Source organism: Lineus longissimus, chromosome 17 (genome assembly GCF_910592395.1).
Source record: "Lineus longissimus chromosome 17, tnLinLong1.2, whole genome shotgun sequence".
NCBI classification, from domain to species: domain Eukaryota; kingdom Metazoa; phylum Nemertea; class Pilidiophora; order Heteronemertea; family Lineidae; genus Lineus; species Lineus longissimus.
Window position 1 is genome coordinate 230613 of NC_088324.1, and position 21295 is coordinate 251907.

Here is a 21295-nt window from a genome sequence, read left to right on the forward strand (position 1 = left end):
ATCAAAATGGAATAGCTAGGAACTCACGTTTAAAAAACACCACCAAACACTTTTTTTATTCGCAAATGTGACTTGCTAACTTTTTTATTTGACGCTTTAAAGTCAGGGCAGGCAAGATTGAAGATTGCCTGTAGATGCTCTAACCTTCAATCGCAGCTCATCCTGACTCTCGCGAAATGTCTCGACTCCATCCTCGCACAGCGGGCATTTGTATCCTCCCTATGATATATTATTCAATCAATTTCAGAAACCTTTCAAAGGCCTACTATATGAGGATGGCCGACTCTGATTAACCCCTCCTGTCTCATCAGGCTTTTTGGGTTTTGAAAAACCGCCTGGCCTGGAAAGGTGCACTTGATGACAATCACAACAGGAAGAGACGGACATTTCGCTCTGGCAGGGAATCTGGCCCTGTCTTGGCTAATACGATAAAACAAAACAACAAAGGTACTCATGTTGTTGTATTTTGTACGGCCTCTACGCATGACAAGATTTTTTTCCCGAACAGTGAGTGTTTTCTGATATTAAGCAATGTAGGGATGGGCCAAGGAACGGTAAGACGCTTTCTCAGGCGCACACTCGTACCGGGACAGCTGGTTGCATCCGAACTGACTCAAATTTCGTTATGTTATTTTTATCGCCCATCCAAGTGTCACGGGAAAGGTGATTCTGATGTGGTCGGAATATTCGCTAGCTCTGCGCTAGCAGGTTCTATAGAACTGTAGAGAAGTGCTAAACAAACTCTTAGATATACGACACGGGCATTGCCCGGGACATGACGACATTGTCACAACCTTGGAATCGTCCTCGGTTACAGCCAACGACAACCGATAGGTCTCATAAAAAGGACGAGGTCCACAATAAAATTGAATTAGCTACGCCGTGGTATCTGCTGCATATTCGAATCGAGGCGTTTCGGGGGGGGGGGGATTCGGTGCAATTTCCAAAACGGGCATCCTTGCCTCACTTGTCCAGTCCTTACTTCGAGAGAAGAGCGTCTCGTCCATGTTCATTTAAAGGCTTCGTCCACAGTAACGGTGCCCTCCAGTCTCTGTTAATTACTATAATAGCTATACATATATATCGAACTCGGATAACAATGTTTGTCATTTTCTTGCCTCAGGCTATAATCTAATTATTGAAATAATAGGGAGGTTTCGCAATCTTTATAAGCAACATAGTACGAGGTACGAATGTCTGTACGTAATATCATCAAGTCCTGGGCGAATCCATTTACGGGACACTCGTAAACAGGCTTTCACACTTAGTAGTACATGGACTCAGCGAACTCATCAAAGACAGCCGTCGATAAAATACATCTGTCATAATGGTTACATACTTAGTACTGTCCCTCATGTTATTGAATACAAACAGCATGATAACTAAACTAAACAGCGCAAAAGCAACAATAAACATACATAGTGATATCCAAGTACGTGCTGCCTCTAAGGCTCACATTGACTACAGAGAGTATCAAAGAGATAGGAACATCTGAGACAACCCCCCCCCCCCCCGCCCTCATATGGAAACGTGAGTGTTTTCAATGAGTCCGGTGTAGAAGTTTGAAATGTCCCAGGATAGAATTTCCGGGGGAGCAAAGGATTCTATTATGCTCTTTAATCTCTGACATATTGACGGTAATGTCACCGAAAGAACCATAATACCATAATCTGACAAAATACAATAGGGTGGATGGTTTTTCCCTCGGACATTTTCTACTTCTACACCGGTTAGGATGAATCTGTACCGAATGACATAAAGCGTCTAACCATATTTCGAGTCTTATTGCTTGAAGACGGACACGAATTTTATGAACATTCCATTTACAAGCAATATCTCCCTCTATCTGTGCATTACTGAACTGTAATCAAAATGATTTGCGAAATTGCACATGATTACATGTACACATATAATGGCTTGAATTAGCAAAACTATAAAATATAATCGCAACGCACTTCGGTTTCAGAGACACACAATAAAGCCAAGTCTTGCTTTTTTGAAGTGTCGCCTGTCGCAAGTGTTGATACGGGTAGACAGCGCCTACTAGAATAGGGGGTGAGAACTGAAGGACTCGTTCGTCCATCGAGGAAAACCACCATTGATTAGTTAAAGACTTTCATCAGTTCATTTGCCAAAGTTTGCCCACGTCGCAACAATTACTGCGGGCAATTTTTAATCTTAGATGTGGATATGATATTCCGGACAGTCTGGCGACAAACCGGTGGAAATTAAAGTGGTCGTGGCCGCGGATTTTTATAGATACTCGGACAAGCTTCTCGTTGATAGATCCAGATACTGCAACCTATGAATATTCTTATCTCGAACTGGAATTTTACTAAGGTAAATCTAATAACACCAAACCACATTTATAAAACCTATCTTGCCACTTTCAAGTTTTTAAAACACCGGATTTGTATCCTAACAAATCTTTCCACCCAAAACCCACCTGTTTGGCACACAAACCATTGTTTACAACCCAAAATCAACCATTCACAGCGACTACCTCTTTTTTACACATGCCATGATGAAATTCTCATTAGGAAACTCTGAATCAAAGGAGATTTGCATTGAGCAACTTCGACCAAGGACACCTGGGCCTTCAAAAATCAAAATCTCACAGAGAATGTTTACAATAACTTGCATATGGTTCGCAAGGACACTTCGCTGGAATGGTTGCAATGAGTGATCAAGTCGCAGTTGTTTTGTCACGTTAACCCACTCACTACATTACCAGTCATTACCCAGCCTTTACCGCCATAAAATCTTTTCAACCTTCATAAAATAATTATCTTTCATAACAAATTCGCGTATCGGCCAAAATAATTCACGTTAGAATAGCCTTCTAAGGTCTCATTATGGTCATGTAAAAATCGCCACTAAAGCGAATATCTAAACGGTACATATATTGGAAAAAGATACACATGTAGCATAAATAAAACTGAATTTTATGATCAGTCATTAAGACCAGCCAGTTGCCTTAAACAATGTTAGAGAGAAACTCAAAATAGTTTGAAGTCTAAAAAGACACCCAAACAATTGTTGGAAAGCTGAAGGTGCACTAAGATTAAGGGTTGACTATAGGTACCGCCATTTTGGCTAGAACTTGCAATCAAAAGGCAATTAGAACTCCTTCAAAACGTAGTGAATGCTCATTTAAAACCCTGGACAGGAAGCTGTTCTCTGGAAAGCAATAAACAGACTCCAGCCCTTGAAATGAGCTTTCACTATGTTTTGAAAGAGCTCTAAAGGCTTTAGGATTTAGAGGACTCGACAAAATGGCGATACCTATTGTCAACCCTTAAGGTGAAACTATATACTCACTCTTTATTAGGTTAATGTATTAGGAACACCGGAACTCTTTCAAACATCAACAAATAGGACAAGATAATGGCTCATATGAAAGAGACTGGCGGGTGATTTTATCTAAAGCGCTATATGTACTGTACATGTACACAAAACCTTTCTGCACAAAATTGAAGTAAAAGCACTTGCTTGTCTTTGTCATATAACATGTTGTTCGGTGGCAACGCAAACTATTATGTTCTCCGAGTAACACTTTTATCAGTTTGTGGATATTTTGGATGAATTCTTGTTGACTGGCAACATGGAGGCACTATAGCATCACCTTAACGAGTATTCAATCTATATCCATCCACAAGTTTGCAGTCATTCTGTAATGAGAGTCATTACAAGCGTATATAAAACCGTAATCACTTGATCATTTAGAACTTGTGACAGGGCCTACCAGGCTTCACACTCTTAAATGTTACTCACAAAATATAGGAAATAATGAATGTGACTCTCTTGCAATACAACGTTATGAGAGTAATAGACTGGCTTCAAACAGCTTGCAATCTCTAGGCCTTCTGACTTCTACCATATAATATTGTGACACATATAATTATAAAAAGTTACACCGAACATAATACAATATAAGTCGATACAAGTTTATACATGTAAATACATGACAATACAATTTATACAATTCAATACATAAGGATATTAAGGTTATAAGGTAGCTACCCTACCTCATGCAATTACAATATCAATACAAGTTAACATGTCAATACAAGATATACCAGTCCATACCTTTGTTCACCCATGCAGTCAGCATATCAAAGGGTGTAAGTAACTCATAAGTACTATGTAAGGAATTGAGTGCAACATCCAACTTCCTATGTCATAATACCGATCTGAGAGTGTCTGGATATGTAAGCCAAGCCCCATGTAGATAATATACGCATTGTCGTTGGATGCCATCCAACATTCAACTCAATCGAGATGAACAATGCCAATGTGTCGCCTTTGTATCAATTTCATAGTTAAAAGTAGAAAATAGATTGTAAAACTTCAGAAATCATCTAAAATAAGACAGGGTTGCATTTTTTACCAAAATCTGAAAGTTCTGATACTTTTTTTCAGAACTGGTGAACATTTGGTATATCATCTCCGTGATGTGTCCCCAACCTCGGAAAGTCTACAGTTTTGCAATTTCATCTCTGAATAACGGGAGGTGTAAGAGGTGGAGGGGGTCTGAATAATTTCAGAAGTTTTCTAAAATGTTACGGTCGGGCTTGTTTTCCTTTGTACACCACACGATCCCTCACCATTCTCTCTCTCAAAGTCAACATAGCAGCTATTTTGAGCCCGGTGTCATTTCAAGAACGAATTCCCTACCACTTGGCTTTGAAGGTCCTGACGCACTTGAGGCTTTCGATTTCGAACCAAAGTCCGAGATACCCTGCCAGAGACTCTCTCCGACCGCTGCGCCTGTCGCGTCGGCCCAACTCGCACACATGCACTCTCGTGGTTTGAACTGGCGGGGCCGGGTGAGGCCAGGGAATAACCATAGATGTGGTTACACCGGAGCATCCGTCTCGCATACAAAGTGTTCATCGGGGTGAAGATTACTGGAAATAAACTTATTAATATCAGGCACATTGTACTTCTGAAAGCGATTACCCAACACTATTTATTGTGTATGAAGTGGTTTCACGTGACGCCATCACTTTGCATGCTGGAGGGATAGACAAAAGAAAGCAAGCCCAAAAGACCATGACAGTATTTGATTTAATTAAGTCAGGCACGACAAATCATTGCCCAGCCCTCCAAGAATCTATTCGGTGGATTGTAGGCCAATACGAGAGATATTGTAGTTAGATAGTTCATTCAAACAAAGTGCATTTTTGAACCAAGAGGGGAATTGGTCACTGTAATCAAAGACAATGAAAGAATTATTTCTACCGGCTGTGCTGTAATTTAGTATGGTCTTTACATCCTAAGAAGGACTTGCTGTAATTAGCATAATTTACGCAATGGAACTCTCTACAGAAACTATGATATCAAACATGGATATTTTGGTTATCCGACATCTCGGAATATACAATATACGCGAAGATGAGTGAATTATTAATTTTAAAGCTAATTGTGTTCATTGGGATTGACCAAGAGAGTTACCTTGCTCGCTATTCTAATTCGACGATGTAACAACCTATGTCAGGCTCGTCATCAGCGGCTTCAATGCCTGGCCCATCTTCCCTCGCATCGTCACCATGGTTCTCATCACCACGCTCCAGGCGGGACATCCTACCAACGATTGCCTTCATCAGCTTGGCGACTTGATGAGACTTGGCTATGTTGAGTTTCAAGCCTTCCAGCAGATTGACGCTGGGCTGCCAGTAGAACGGTAGGTTGCCCTTGCCGAGGTACTCCTCAAGTTGGCTGTAGATGATGTAGACCATCTCTGGCAGGCTCCTGTTTGTCTCAAGGAAGTCGTCTATGTTATGGAGGAAGACTGTCTTCAGGAGGTAGCTTGTAAGGAAGTGACTGACGAAATGTATGACGCCGTTCGTGTCTCTAATCACAACGCCACATGCCATAGGTGACCTCAGACACTTTGCTGTGATGTATGCGTCTTTGATTCTTGGATCCAAAGGTGCGATTGTGACAGGTTCTAGATGAGAGAAGGAGATCCGCAACATTCTTTCTCTGTCTTCCTCGGGTAGCAACCGCCCGTACTCACTGTCCTTGTGTGGCGGTTTCAGGACCAGCCTATACCCACTCTTCCTCAAGGTGTCCTCGTCCATTCGCCAGGTCTTCTTGATAGCATCGTCTGGCCAATCATCAACATGAAATATCGGTACTATATCCACAGAGATAAGGAGACTGGATGATATATTTTCAAGCCTTTTGATAGTCACAGGAACACTGGCCAATCCTCTTCTAACATCAGCTTGAGATAAGATGTATCCGGTCCGTTGATAAACACAAACGTCCGCCGTTACCTCACTTTCAGACTCTCTGTTCTGTAGTGCATTATCGGACCAATCCTCTTGCCAATCATCGGGCCAATCATCTACAGGTAAGGCTGTTACTATATGCTCTGAGACAATGCGTTTTGAAGGTTTATCATCGGGCCATCTAATAGTCACAGGAACACTGGCACCGCCTCCTCCAGCAACTGCCTGCAAAAGGATTTCTCCGCTTTTTTTAGACTCTTGGGCTTTTGCCCTAGATTCTAGGTTTTGGCTTACAACCTCATGGAGTGCTTTACTTGATAAAAACCTGTTCTTAATTGTTTTATTTTGTATAAACTTATATCCATGTAAGTTGTCAACCATTTCGTTTCGAGAGAGATGATTTGAATGTACCAATCTAAGGAAGTCCATTTCATCAGGCAGCTGAACCTTCGTGCCCTCAGCCGAACTTCCGCATAACTCTAAACCCTTAACAACCTCCTTCTCCCTTACAAACCCCATGATAGTTTCCGAAACACCACCCTCGATAATATTCACGCTGCCTAGTCCCAGTACACCCGATAGTTCTGAAAGTTTGTATCTATACGCGGGTGTAGCATATTGCTCATTTAATCGCGACATGACGTAAGAGAGACTTTGTTCGGAGGAATGTCCTAATCGGTTGCTTGCTTGATAATTAAGTTTTGATTGAAAAGGGAAGCATTCATAAGCCTTCAATCCATGGATGTTGGGTCGTTTGCAGTCAAGCCCAGCGATGATAAGATATTGATAGATATCTAGGCAACCGGACTCAGCTGCTAAATGAAGCAGTCCTTTTCCATTTACACTGCAGTTAATGTCAGCTCCAAGCTGATGAAGTTGTCTAACTGTCCGAAAATGACCACCTGAAACTGCCTTGGCAATAGGCGACCATCCACTGGCATTGGGCAAATCCAATAACTTCCGTGCATCACTGCTTCCCAAGTATTTCACCATATCGGCATGGCCACACGAAGCAGCAGAATATATAATACTCTCCGACGAAGAGTTTGATGTGGATGTATCTGCTCCACTCCTTATTAGGAGTTGGACCACTGAGAGATGACCCTTTATGATTGAATTTTGAAGTGGGGTGTTTCCTTTCAAGTCACGGATTTCTAATGACATCCCGCGTCTCAAAATAAATTCAACGACCCGTCGTCGACCAAACGTTGCACCGATATTTAATATCAATCCATAACTAGAACTTCTGGAACAAGCACATTCTTTCAACAAAACGTCTAGAATTTCAACATAACCCCGTCTAGCTGCGCAAACTATCGGAGTGTCGTTTTCATAGTTACTGACTTCAATAATTGCATCCGCTTTAACTAATAGATCCACCACATCCTTATGTCCTTCAGTCGAGGCGATGATGATTGGAGTATTCCCGCCATTGTCTTTACATTCTATATTCGCCCCCGCTATAATCAATAGATCCAACACCTCTTGGTGTCCTAGAGTCGAGGCGATGATGATTGGAGTATTCCCGTCATTGTCTTTACATTCTATATCCGCCCCCACTTTAATCAATAGATCCACCACCTCTTGGTGTCCTTTAATCGAGGCGATGATGATTGGAGTATTCCCCCCATTGTCTTTACATTCTATATTCGCCCCCGCTTTAATCAATAGATCCACCACCTCTTGGTGTCCATTAGTCGAGGCGATGATGATTGGAGTATTCCCGTCATTGTCTTTACATTCTATATTCGCCCCCGCTTTAATCAATAGATCCACCACCTCTTGGTGTCCTTCAATCGATACACACCCTATAGGAGTTCTTCCCTCCTCGTTGGTATGTTCTATATTCGCCCCCGCTTTAATCAATAGATCCACCACCTCTTGGTGTCCATTAGTCAAGGCGATGATGATTGGAGTATTCCCGTCATTGTCTTTACATTCTATATCCGCCCCCGCTTTAATCAATAGATCCACCACCTCTTGGTGTCCTTCAATCGATACACACCCTATAGGAGTTCTTCCCTCATCGTTGGTATGTTCTATATTCGCCCCCGCTTTAATCAATAGATCCACCACCTCTTGGTGTCCATTAGTCGAGGCGATGATGATTGGAGTATTCCCGCCATTGTCTTTACATTCTATATCCGCCCCCGCTTTAATCAATAGATCCACCACCTCTTGGTGTCCTTTTATCGAGGCGATGATGATTGGAGTATTCCCGCCATTGTCTTTACATTCAATATTCGCCCCCGCTTTAATCAATAGATCCACCACCTCTTGGTGTCCATTAGTCGAGGCGATGATGATTGGAGTATCCCCGCCATTGTCTTTACATTCTATATTCGCCCCCGCTTTAATCAATAGATCCACCACCTCTTGGTGTCCATTAATCGAGGCGATGATGATTGGAGTATTCCCGCCATTGTCTTTACATTCTATATTCGCCCCCGCTTTAATCAATAGATCCACCACCTCTTGGTGTCCATTAGTCGAGGCGATGATGATTGGAGTATTCCCGCCATTGTCTTTACATTCTATATCCGCCCCCGCTTTAATCAATAGATCCACCACCTCTTGGTGTCCATTAATCGAGGCGATGATGATTGGAGTATTCCCGCCATTGTCTTTACAATCTACATTCGCCCCCGCTTTAATCAATAGATCCACCACCTCTTGGTGTCCATTAATCGAGGCGATGATGATTGGAGTATTCCCGCCATTGTCTTTACAATCTACATTCGCCCCCGCTTTAATCAATAGATCCACCACCTCTTGGTGTCCAAAAGTCGAGGCGAAGATGATTGGAGTATTCCCGCCATTGTCTTTACATTCTATATTCGCCCCGGCTGTAATCAATTGAGCCGCAAGATTTTTGTCTCCTTTAATCGAGGCGATGATGATTATGGGATCCATGTAATTTTTGTACTTTATATGTACTCCAGTTCACAGAATGACAGGAGGAATCTGATTAGCCAAAAATAACCGAATGCTGCTGCATCGAACAGAGCAAGTAGGCGCCGTGTGGCTGGCATCGTGGACTGTTCTTGGGAGCTGGAAATCAAACATTTCCATAATACAGTGCGTATCAAAAAAAGGTAATCCAAATTCATGGCGTTAATATGCCAATACTATTTTGTTCAACAAGCTGATTAACATGTGGTTAATGAAGAGGAGATCCTCAGCTTTCTTGCATTAATTGCGGTTTCACATGACCGAGTAAATTGTAACTGAAAATGACGAGCTCAAATCTAAAAATGTCCAAGCTTGGTGAATTGAAATAAACGATTACAAGCTGATCTCACACTAGGTCACTTTTTCCTTTGGGGATACATGAAAAACAAGGTGTTTGCGTCTCCTCCCCATGATCTTAATGACTTGGAGGCCGAATTCAACACGAAGTGGATGATTTACGCGGAATCGCGCAGTGATCAGACAAGCAGTTCAAGGCATGCTCTATCGCTGTGAACTTTGTGTTGCAAGAGGCGGAGGGCATGTTGAAAGTGTGGGTGCATAAAATACAAGATTAGAAGATCTCTGAATAAAGCCAAATAATTCCTGAGAAAATCGTGTTCGTTTTAATCTTTTTAAGTTGGTAAACGTACAATTTGAACGTATTCATTCAACTTGCACTGATTACACAAACTTGGAAATTTTCGATTTGAACTCTTCATTTTCAATTACAATTTACTCGGTCATGCGAGACCGTAATTATGCAAGAATGGTATCAATGGAAATCTGAGGATATCCTCTTCAATAGTAGACCACATGTAGCTTCTGAAACTAAATAGCCTTGGAATATTAACCCCTTGACTTTGGATTACCTTTTGTTGATACGCACTGTATAATGCAGTGCATTCTCGGAGTTGAAGCATAGAATTGCGATGATATAATATGTTGCCATCTGCTTAAGACAGTACAATCAACAAGTCCAATTAATTTAATATAATCCTGCAAAAAACGTAGAGTTAAAAGAATCTCTCGTCCGCGAGAAAAAATAGTAACAGCTCCACAAACGAGAGATTTAGATTGGTGAAAGCCGCGATTTAAAGCACATGCGACGGTTATCACTTGTTTGGGCCAGTGCTTTACCAGGCGATTACAAGTTTGCCTGCAATGAAACACGAGATCTTAATGTCACACAGATCAAGATAAAAAATTGAGACCGCTGCCTCGAAAATGAGGCCCAGTGTAAAATCATTTGTCTTAATGAACTATTTCACGCAGAAGCAGTGAGATAAGTCCAACCTTGGAAGAGTCAAGGCTAATCAAATTACAAAAGCCCCCTATATTCAAAACTGAGTATTACCTCACCAATAGCTTGTTTTAAAAGTTTTCGTCTCTAATCAATGCTTGGTATTACATAATACATATAAATCAACACTGCGTTACAGTCGAATGTGTTAGAATCAGTTATATCATACTGTTTTAGTGTCAACCAATCGAATGAAGTCTCTTAGGAATGATGGCTTTTACAATGAAAAAATTAATAAACTCTATCGAAGCCACTTCATATCATGCAGTCACGTGACGGGCGTACCTGACGCCTCAATGCCAATGCTTTCGCTTTCATATACCAGGTACGTAGGAGCTGGGCCTGGGAGCGCAGGTCGGAAAGAAAAACGGTCCGGAACTCCGAAGTAAAATTCGCGCAACAAGAGTGCGTTTTTAGACTGAGGAGGCACACAGAAATGCTCAGGTTGTTGCAGTCGCTCACTACTTTGGCAATTATTACTTTTTTTTCCAGTCTACTTCAGCAACCGCGGCCTCATCGTTCGTATCTCAAATGCTTATATGCATGTCTTGGTGGACGGTAATCAGAAGTGCCGATGCCATTTTATGACTGAGAGCGCGCGATATGAAACGAAACATTGCTAAATTGTTCAAGCTATCTTTATGCTTCTTGTGCTATACAGTGCCAACCATGATAATCACCAATGAATGAGATGTACGTACCACGGTCTAATTAAAGCTGGTACGCACCCGCTGAAAATCACGGGAATTAGTTGTTAATTAGGTCGATCACTTGCTCACGACCACAATGGCCTTCAAAGGCGTTGAAATAAACATTAGCTTGTTTACAGGTATGTCCTTGCAAACCAACCCAACCTCTTCTATCCCAATACCGACTCGTGACCAGAATCCCGGCGAATACATGGTCTAGGCCTGCTATGTATCGCTATGCACTATAGAACGGAACAAGCTCGCGGAGATTTGAAATTGGTTTGTTGGAAGGGGCGATATGCGTTTTAGAAAGCGAACTTCAACTTGCCAAGCTACGATGTAGTTTGTCAATGCCTATATTGTCCCTTTTTTGTTTAAATTCAGTACATGTTTATTGACTTTAGGACAACCAATTGGATATGACTCAGTAGAAATGTATTCCTGCAAAGTTTCGGCCACGAATGTAATTGTTTGATTGGGAATAACATGTAAGGTTCTCTAAGGGGTCAGGAAAAGTAAAGAGAAGAATATTACCTTCAGATCCTATTTGAATCCTCGTGCTCGGGGTAATCAGTATCGTTCCAGTGACAGCAGCTATATGAGGAGGAAGTACAGTCTTGAGTTCTTGGATTCCACCTGGAACTTTAAATAAGAAACACATTAACCACACAAATATCATATTCCAAGGTTGGTCTTTAATTCGGCTGGATCGTCTGCAGAGATCTTATTGGCATACTCAGTATCAATATCAAAATGCATCATCAAAATGCTAATGAGGCTGAAACTCCGCCTCACACGAACTGTCTCCGAAATCTGGTAACTACTCTTAACAACTAAAGCTACGTACGTCCACCGGAACTTTTGTTCCGTAGCCAGTAACTTTATTGGCCAAACTAGTTCCATAAAGATATTGTAGCGTAAAACCGGGTCGAGCGTTAAGGCTTCACCAAACTATGAGACAGGGACAATGTCACACCCAAGTCTGGCAAACCAGAGCTGTCTCAGAGGGGCTTGGCTAATAGTTCAGGGTCTTGGGCAGGGGGCAAAATGACAATGGTACATCCCGTTAACATAAGGATACTGAGTACAGAGCTGACAATATGAATCAGGATGAAACAACTACTCTAAGCTATCACAAAAGGCAAAAATACTTCTCATATAAATCATAAGCTTTATTCCCACCTCACAACAGTGGCAATAAATGTGGTAAAATGGTTTACAGACATGGGATGATAGTCATATTTACAGAGATTGAATTTATACCAAATGATTGATGGCAGGATACAAGCTCATATCTATGTCCTCACAACCCATCAAACGAGTCAAAAAATCGAGAAGTTCCTGGAGGAAAGCAACCAACTCTTCTAGTAAGTTCTATAAAGGTGCCAATCACCGCCATGTCATCAGGATAAATGTGCCCACTTGGTGCTTCATACAGAGGCATTTTGGTTTTGAGTAACTTTGTCTTTGTACTGATTATAACCTTGTTGGGTACACCTCAACCAACCTTTCAAAATAATTATAAAATTGCTCTTACCTAAATTTGCTGTGCGTAGTAGATGTTCAGTTTCAAAGCTGTAGTGATAACCCTGACCCTTATCAAAAAGGATGGGAATGTCTCTCAGTCTAACTTTATACACTTGGAGTCAACAGGCAATTGCTCAGCTCAGCATACATAAAAGTTTGCTGTATCAAAACAGCGAAATGACAAAATGGCGAAATGACGAAACGAAATGATCAATGAGTTGTGCCTGTATCCACAAAGTAGAATACATCGAGTCAACCTCGACACATAGTGTGTATGACTCCTGGGGACGAGGTTAGAATACTGTGACTCATGAACTGGTAAAGATTCGCTGAATCTGCGCAGGGAACCGGGACCACTCATGCACTGCCATCACAATGGTGCGGTTAATATTTTATAGGAAGTGACTACTTGGCAAGCCCGACTTACCAAACAGCGACTTTTTCTTGTCCTGAATGGAGAGCCGAACTCATTAATATTAATGTAAAGTCTCCAGGTCGCCAAACAGGGTAGATTTTTTACCTGTTTGGCAAGCCCGGCTGGCCGAACAGGGTGGCTTTCCTGCAGTCAGAGTCACTGAAGACTATCAGCGATTTTGGTGAGATTGATTTTACATTCGAGAGTAAGATAAACAACAGCAGGTCAGTGTTAGACCATTTCTATATCACAGAGAATCTTCTGGGGGACATATCTGACCATAGAGTGACTCACGATGTCGATAACTTTTCAGATCACTCGCCACTTTCTGTCGAGTTTAACATGCAGATTGAACATGTTTATAATGAAGGGCAGTCAGCCGGTGCCCGAGGAAATGTGCCTAAATGGGACTCACTCGCCCCAGAAGACATTGTGCAATATAAGTTTAATCTAGACAGGGAGGTGAACGCCATTGAAAGAACGGCACGCGACTATTGTAATATATTCAAATGTAATGACCACAAGGAAGGGATCGAGGCTTTACACAATGATATCATTAGTGCATGTTTAACTGCAGGGGAAGAATGTTTTCCTTGTCAGGTCAATGCTCAGGCAAAAGGTCGGAAACCTTTTCCTGGGTGGAACGAAAACATTAGAGAGCTTAGAGAAAGGGCGCTGCTTTGGCACAACATCTGGAAGGCCGGGGGGTCGCAAAGGCAAGGGGTCGTATTCGAGATCCGTAAAACGACTAGGGCGAGATACCACCATGCCGTCAAACTCTCCAAAAAGGAGAATAAGGTAGCTGAGAGTAATAGAATAGCAATGGCATACCTGGAAAAGAATGACAGCGACTTCTGGAAGTTGATCAATAGGGGAAAAAAGAAGAAACAGACCTACGCGGTGAGAATTGATGATGCTATGGATGACAGATCCATCGCGGATAGGTTTGCTGTTAAATATGAGGCTTTATATTCATCGGTTGGTTACGACGAGGATCAGATGAGTGATATAATTAAAGACTTGGACAACGACATAGACTTTAGATGTGAAACTAACAGATGTGGGTGCATTAGCCACACTATCTCAGCAGTTGAAGTTCGATCTGCTATTTTCAAACTGAACAAAGGAAAACATGATATGATGGTGGGAAGACTCTATTTAGTGACCATTTGATACATGGTACAGAGGTACTCGACAAGAAGCTAGCGGAGCTTTTCACGCTCATGTTGTCCCATTCTTACATACCAGAGGCGTTCAAAAGGTCGATTATAATTCCTATCCCCAAGAACAAGAGAAAGTCTATTAACGATTCTGATAACTATAGAGGAATCGCATTAAGTAGTGTCTTATGTAAGGTGTTAGACCACATCATTATGGAAAAATGCCCTCAGGTTTTTTGCACATCTGATCTGCAATTTGGGTTTAAGAAAAAGAGTTCTACCACCCAGTGTACATTTGTGCTCAAAGAAGTTATTGATTATTATCTCTCGCATGGAAGTAATGTTTACGTGACGTTATTAGATGCCAGTCGTGCATTCGACAGGATTGAATACACCAGGCTGTTCAACTTGTTAGTAAAAAAGAAATGTTGTCCACTGATTGTGAAATTTCTGGCAACGCTGTACACGTGTCAATATGTCCAAGTAAAATGGAAGGACACTCTAAGTAGGGTAATTAATGTAAAAAATGGTATAAAGCAGGGTGGAGTAATGTCCCCTATTTTATTCTGCATTTACTCGGATGAAATGCTATTGGACTTGAAACAGTCGAGTTACGGATGTTATATTGGCCAACAATTTGTAGGGGCATTGGCGTACGCCGATGATGTAGTTCTATTGTGCCCCACTAGACATGGCATGCAGGAAATGCTTAAGATTTGTGATAGATATTCCGAGGAGTATAGATTATTGTTCAATGTCATTAAAACACACTTCCTATTGTTTGGAAAAGAAGCAGCCGATACTTTTTTAAGGTGGCAAAACAACAGACTTGAGGTAGAAGATATAGCAAATCACCTGGGCCATATCATAGGCCCCCACGCCGAGCAGACACTTATTGATCAAGCTATTGGAAACATGATTGCCCGAACTAATGCACTTGTCTCTGCATTTGGTCATTGCGACATTGATGTAAAATATCGCCTGTTCAAAACATATGTCATGTGTTTATACGGCAGCGTACTGTGGGATTTTTCTTCTAGGCACATGGATAGACTGCTTACGACCTGGAGGAAATGTGTAAGGAAACTATTCAAATTACCGTATCGGACACACTCAAATTTGTTGCCTACTATATGCCGGGATATCAATCCGGAATTTCAGATGCACAGCAGGTTTTTAAAATTTTTTAAGACTGCTCTGAGAAGTAATAATGAACTGGTTGAACTGTCTGCGAAATTAGTCATTTACGGAAGTAGTTCCTCCGTCGGGGGAAACATCAATGTACTATGTGAGAAGATAGGGACCGATAGGGACAACCTTATTAGAAGGGGTAACAAAGTTGGTGATATCGAAACGAATGACATAGGCAGTGTGATCAGGGATCTTATACTGATGAGAGACAGGGGTGACTATCACCTCTTTGATAGAGATGAGCTGTCAGATACTATTACGCATCTAGCATGCGAATGATAAGTTGACCTTTGCCCCCCCCCCGCGGCAGAGGATCCATGAGAATTTTTCTTTCATAAATAGACTTTGATACATGTATTTTGTTTTTACGTTCTTGTCTTGTTCAATGCACCTTTTCTTGTAAGCGCACAATGCACAATACTGTAAAATGTACAAGAGTACGATAAATAAACTATATATATATATATTTAGTGCTGTTTGGCAAGCGGCTCTCCAAACAGGACAAAAAAAGATGCCTGTTCGGCGAGCGGCTTGCCAAATAGACCCGGCCTATTTTATAATTTTGTTTTCCTTCGATTTCCGAGGCCAGGAGCAATCGCCTGAGCCTGTTAGTGTTAAACTCAGATGGCCTATGCCTATCAGCCTACTATAGGCCCTCATGAATGAATTTTTAGGATTCCGCTTTCCCATTGTGATTTTTTTTCCTTCAGGTAAAATTATGTTGCATTGTTAAATAGAGTTGTATTATTGTAATTTTTGCCTCACTTGCTATTAAGCCTATGTGGCCATAGTCATTTCAAAGATTTTATCTTAATAAAGTTCAAGTTTAGTTTTGTATCTTTGGCTTATTTCTATCTATCCACCCAATTTATTACACCCATTAGAAAGGGGATGGAACCACAGCCAAGGCTATTGGTTGCTTAGTTTTATATTCTCGGTCAGCTATCGGTACTGGGCCAACACCAAGCTCCATTCATGCCCCAGGAGTCCTGTCAGGGCCGTGAGAGAGAGAAGTTCAGGCGAAGCATAGGGACTTACATGCAGGAATATGGGAAATATCCCCAGAGGATTGTAATACTTGGCTATATTTTAAAATGACCCATATTCATTTCGGTTCTCGAAGCCGAACCCTAGTGGCGGTTTGGGAACCAAAATGATGTCTGCCTATTAGGCAGCCAGTCGGAGCATGTGGAGCCGGTGGAGTAAACCGAAAATGTTGTACAGTTTGGTACCAGCAGTACCAACCAACCCCCTTCCCAACGCAGAGTGCCGTTTTCAAAATGTTCTACCGGTATATCTCTTGAGAATAAAAAAGGAAAATAAAAGATAAAAGCAAAGAATGAAAATTAAAAGAAGAAACCCCTTGGCTGGGCAGGAGTTGAACCTGGAACACTGCGCGTGACTGCGCATCGCTCTACCGTTTGCGCTATTGTGACACTTGAAATTGACACTTTCAGTGGGTGGCCACTTCCTTGACGTCATATTCCCTGTAAGGATTCAGCAAATCTCTACAGCACATTCCAGGTACAACTAATCGCTCATTTCGTTTCGTCATACTGTTTTGATACAGCCATAAAAGTCAGTGCATGGGAATAGCACATGTATGTGAAAGAGCTCATGTGGCTCATTTTGCCGAGGTTTGCATTTTACTGAGAGACTGTGGGGTGTCTGCTCATGCAAGAGGGATGAACTACCTCAAATGCTATGTCGTGCTAGCATTCTGCTCGATCTCAGACTGAAAAGCCCTTCTATAAAGAATCTACGGGGACCACGCGCATGGGCTGCAGTTCCCCCTCGTTGTTGGAAACAAAACAAAGTTTCCCAACATGAACCACAGTGATATGATATCTATGACGTCTTAGAGAGAACGATAATAAAGTGTTGAAACTTGACGCAATGTTCCAGGAACCGCCGATAGGCGGCAGCACACGACGAAAGCTTTTGACGGAACACTTTTGTAATACTTTGATACAGATTTGCCTGGTCATTATTTGGGACCTCCAGTTATCTATGATACGGTCACCCTGTTTAGGTTCTACCGCATTGAATGCCTTGGAAATATTATAAAATGGTAGGAAATGATGAAAAGCATTAATCCGAGAAAAAAGGATTTAATCGAAATGTCTGAAGACCCATGACGTCACGAAAAAAGTGAAGTTATATATTATAGGATATCTTCCACATTCGCCTAATTCACTTTCGCCTAATCCACATTCGCCTAAACCGTTTCGCCTAAACCTTTTTCACCTAATCCACATTCGCCTAATTCCACTTTCGTCTAATTCCTTTTTCGCCTAATCAACATTCGCCTAATTCCATTTTCGCCTAATTCCTTATCATGAGTAAGAGTATTCCATAACCCAAGCTAAGATCATTGACCATAAGAGATGGCATTTTGGAATGACCCATTTTATGTGCCACAGGGGGGTTAGGTATATGCCAAAATTAGGCGAAAAAGGATTAGGCGAGAAAGTAATTACGCGAAAGGGAAATTAGGCGAATGTGGATTAGGCTAAAGTGGAATAGGCGAATGTGGAAGTTTTTAGGCGAATGTGGCATAAACCTATCATAGCACGAGCACGATTTGATGACGTTGTTTTGTTTGACGTCACGATAAAAGTGAAGTTATATATAGCACGAGCACGATTTGATGATGTTGTTTTGTTAGACCGATATACCTGTCTCTGAAGTTCGGAGGACCTTAGCCTGTATAACAGGCTATTGTTTTGTGCCCTGGCACAGTTTGATGATGACGTATGTGCTGCCTGCACATGTATGACATGCTGGTTCTGCCAGGCCTAACTTTCGCTTTATTTGTAAGTCAAGACTACTCATGAAGTGTATATAGGCCTATATGAAATGGCAATAATAAGGAATACCCCCCCCCGTGTTTATGGCGTCGTCTTCATGATTTCAGGCCTATAATTAGCTTTTATAGCCACCTCCTCTCCCGCCTGCGGATGCGTTGTGTACCCTACTGCCACTGTGCAGGGCATTGTGTGCATGCAGCTTTTTGCAGCGAGTGTGTAACTAGGCCATACCTTAGCTACATCACATGCATGATCAGGCTATGCAAGTGTGCAGGTACAGTCTGTCATCTGGACACGACCATTGCCTCGTGGTACACATATCACATCTTTCTTGTGGCCAGCAGCGTGACTGTCAGCATGGTCAGTGTCCTACTATTTCATCTAGGCCTAGGGTAGTACCGTAGGCCAATGCAGGCTTGAAATTCCACTTCCACTCCCATCTGCAGCCGGTGGGCTGTGTCTGGTGTCCTCCAACTGTGGCAGCCATTTCCGTGATGGATGTGCTTTGTACTAGTCTACCGATTCACAGGAAATGGTGACAATCAAGCAAACATCAACACAAGGAAACACTTTGAACACCAGTGGCATACCATGAACGCACGAGACCACCTTACCAACACTCGAACCATCTACACTAACTGCAGGATTGTTTTCAACCGCATGCGTCAGAGGTACCGAAGCCTCATATGGGAGAACCTAGGACACATTCAGCCGTAATCATACCCAGTTTATGTCAGTACAAACAATATCCCATCATTTATTTCTGGCTTCTTCATCACTAGGTAAGAGGATGCATTCCCTTTTTGGGTAATGCTTCCTCTCACCACCAAACATCTCCATCTCCAACAATCATTTCTCTTACAGCAACATCATAAAGTATTTCATTGTTACAATGACCCATATCTTCCATCTGCAGCGGTACATTGTAATCTCATGTATCTAAATGCATGACATACAATTCTTGCAACAATACACACAGTACATGAGGTCAGTGGCATGGAGGTGGGGTTCTGGCATTCAAATTCAATCAATCAATCAATCAATCAATACGGAGTCTTGTATAGCGCCAGATCCACCATGGAAATGGTGCTCAAGGCGCTGTTAAAAAGTTCACAAATGTCTACAAAAACAGGTGTCCCTTTAGTCTCTTTTTGAAAATGTCCACAGACTCTGATTCCCTGATGTTCCTTGGAAGTTCATTCCAGAGTCTGGGTGCACTGACACTAAAGGCCTTGTCACAACCACAACGTTTGGATACAGGCACGGCCAACAGCAATTGTTCAGCTGAACGAAGTGACCGCCCTGGCTTGTACACAGTCAGAAGATCTCTGATGTAGCTGGGAGCCTGGCCATTATTAAAGGCCCTGAAATTCAGCAGCAGAACCTTGAAAACCACACGGGACGGCACATGCAGCAAATGTAAGTCACGGAGAACCGGAGTAATGTGTTTACGTCTCCGTGTCCATGTCACAATCCGTGCAGCAGTGTTCTGAATTAACTAGAGCTTTCTCATCTGTGCCTGTGGTAATCCCTGAAGCAATGAATTTGCGTAGTCCAAGCGGGCGGTAACAAATGAGTGCACACGCTTTTCGGCAGATTTCTTATCAAGAAATTGCCGAATCCGTCCAATGTTTCTGATGTGATAGTTGGCCGATTTACAGACATTCTTAACATGTGAATCAATTTACATAGTGGAATCTAGCACAGCACTAATATTCGGTACATGAGATTCCTTATCACACTTACTATCATTTCTCAACTGACTACATGCTCATCTGAAAGGCAAGTCATGAAATGGATGCCAGCAAACAATTATTTTCAACATCTACAGTTCAATTATGAACCAATAACTTTTCCTTTGGCTTCAGAATAACAGGTCTCATTACTGAAGGCACTCGGCTAAGCACATCATACATACATTACATTATCTATACAGATATCTTATCAGCCCTGTAACTCCCCTTCTAGTGGCAACACATCGCATCAAACCCTGGTTCCGAAAACTCTGGGTCGGCTCGACTCTGGAATGGTGAAATCTGAGCGACTTCAACAGGCAGACAGTCCATTGAAAAATTCAAAAAAACTATTCAAAACCGCGCTACTTACTCTCAAGTTAGGCCTACTCCTCATGTATCCATTGTTCTCCAAATCTGATCACAAATAGTCCATGAGTCAATAAAAGCGCACAGAAATTCCAACCACCCTACGAGCACCACTGGTGAGTGGTGGTGTGACAAAATGGCGAAAAGCTTTTTCATCCTGTAAGATGCGACGAAAACACAGCCCACCGATTCCTGGTAACCCATATACCTGGTATTATATGCAAAATACATGTGGCTATTCCCTGTATTGATTCAGCGAATCTCTACAGCACATTCCAGGTACAACTAATCGCTCATTTCGTTTCGTCATACTGTTTTGATACAGCCATAAAAGTTAGTGCATGGGAATAGCACATGTATGTGAAAGAGCTCCTGTGGCTCATTTTACCGAGGTTTGCATTTTACTGAGAGACTGTGGGGTGTCTGCTCAGGCAAGAGGGATGAACTACCTCAAATGCTAAGTCGTGCTAGCATTCTGCTCGATCTCAGACTGAAAAGCCCTTTTATAAAGAATCTACGGAGACCACGCGCCTGCCGGGCTGCAGTTCCCCCGCGTCGTTGGAAACAAAACAAAGTTTCCCAACATGAACCACAGTGATATGATATCTATGACGTCTTAGAGAGAACGATAATAAAGTGTTGAAACTTGACGCAATGTTCCAGGAACCGCCGATAGGCGGCAGCACACGACGAAAGCTTTTGACGGAACACTTTTGTAATACTTTGATACAGATTTGCCTGGTCATTATTTGGGACCTCCAGTTATCTATGATACGGTCACCCTCTTTAGGTTCTACCGCATGGAATGCCTTGGAAATATTATAAAATGGTAGGAAATGATGAAAAGCATTAATCCGAGAAAAAAGGATTTAATCGAAATGTCTGAAGACCCATAACGTCACGAAAAAAG

General features: G+C 42.0%; 1 protein-coding gene across 1 annotated transcript; it reads right to left on the reverse strand.

Moving 5' to 3' along the window:
• Positions 1-1111: 1111 nt before the first annotated feature.
• LOC135501904 (ankyrin repeat domain-containing protein 50-like) lies at positions 1112-20531 on the reverse strand. Its single transcript, XM_064794330.1, has 4 exons — positions 20390-20531; positions 11715-11822; positions 5458-9290; positions 1112-4910 (listed from the first exon to the last, which is right to left on the reverse strand). Exon 3 carries the CDS (start codon positions 9150-9152, stop codon positions 5466-5468), a length of 3687 nt encoding a protein of 1228 aa, XP_064650400.1. The 5' UTR covers positions 9153-9290; positions 11715-11822; positions 20390-20531; the 3' UTR covers positions 1112-4910; positions 5458-5465.
• Between the last annotated feature and the right edge of the window lie 764 nt (positions 20532-21295).

What these genes read in the sequence shown, in the direction of transcription:
- LOC135501904 (XM_064794330.1), bottom strand. Translation starts at nt 9,152, where the DNA reads ATGGATCCCATAATCATCATCGCCTCGATTAAAGGAGACAAAAATCTT.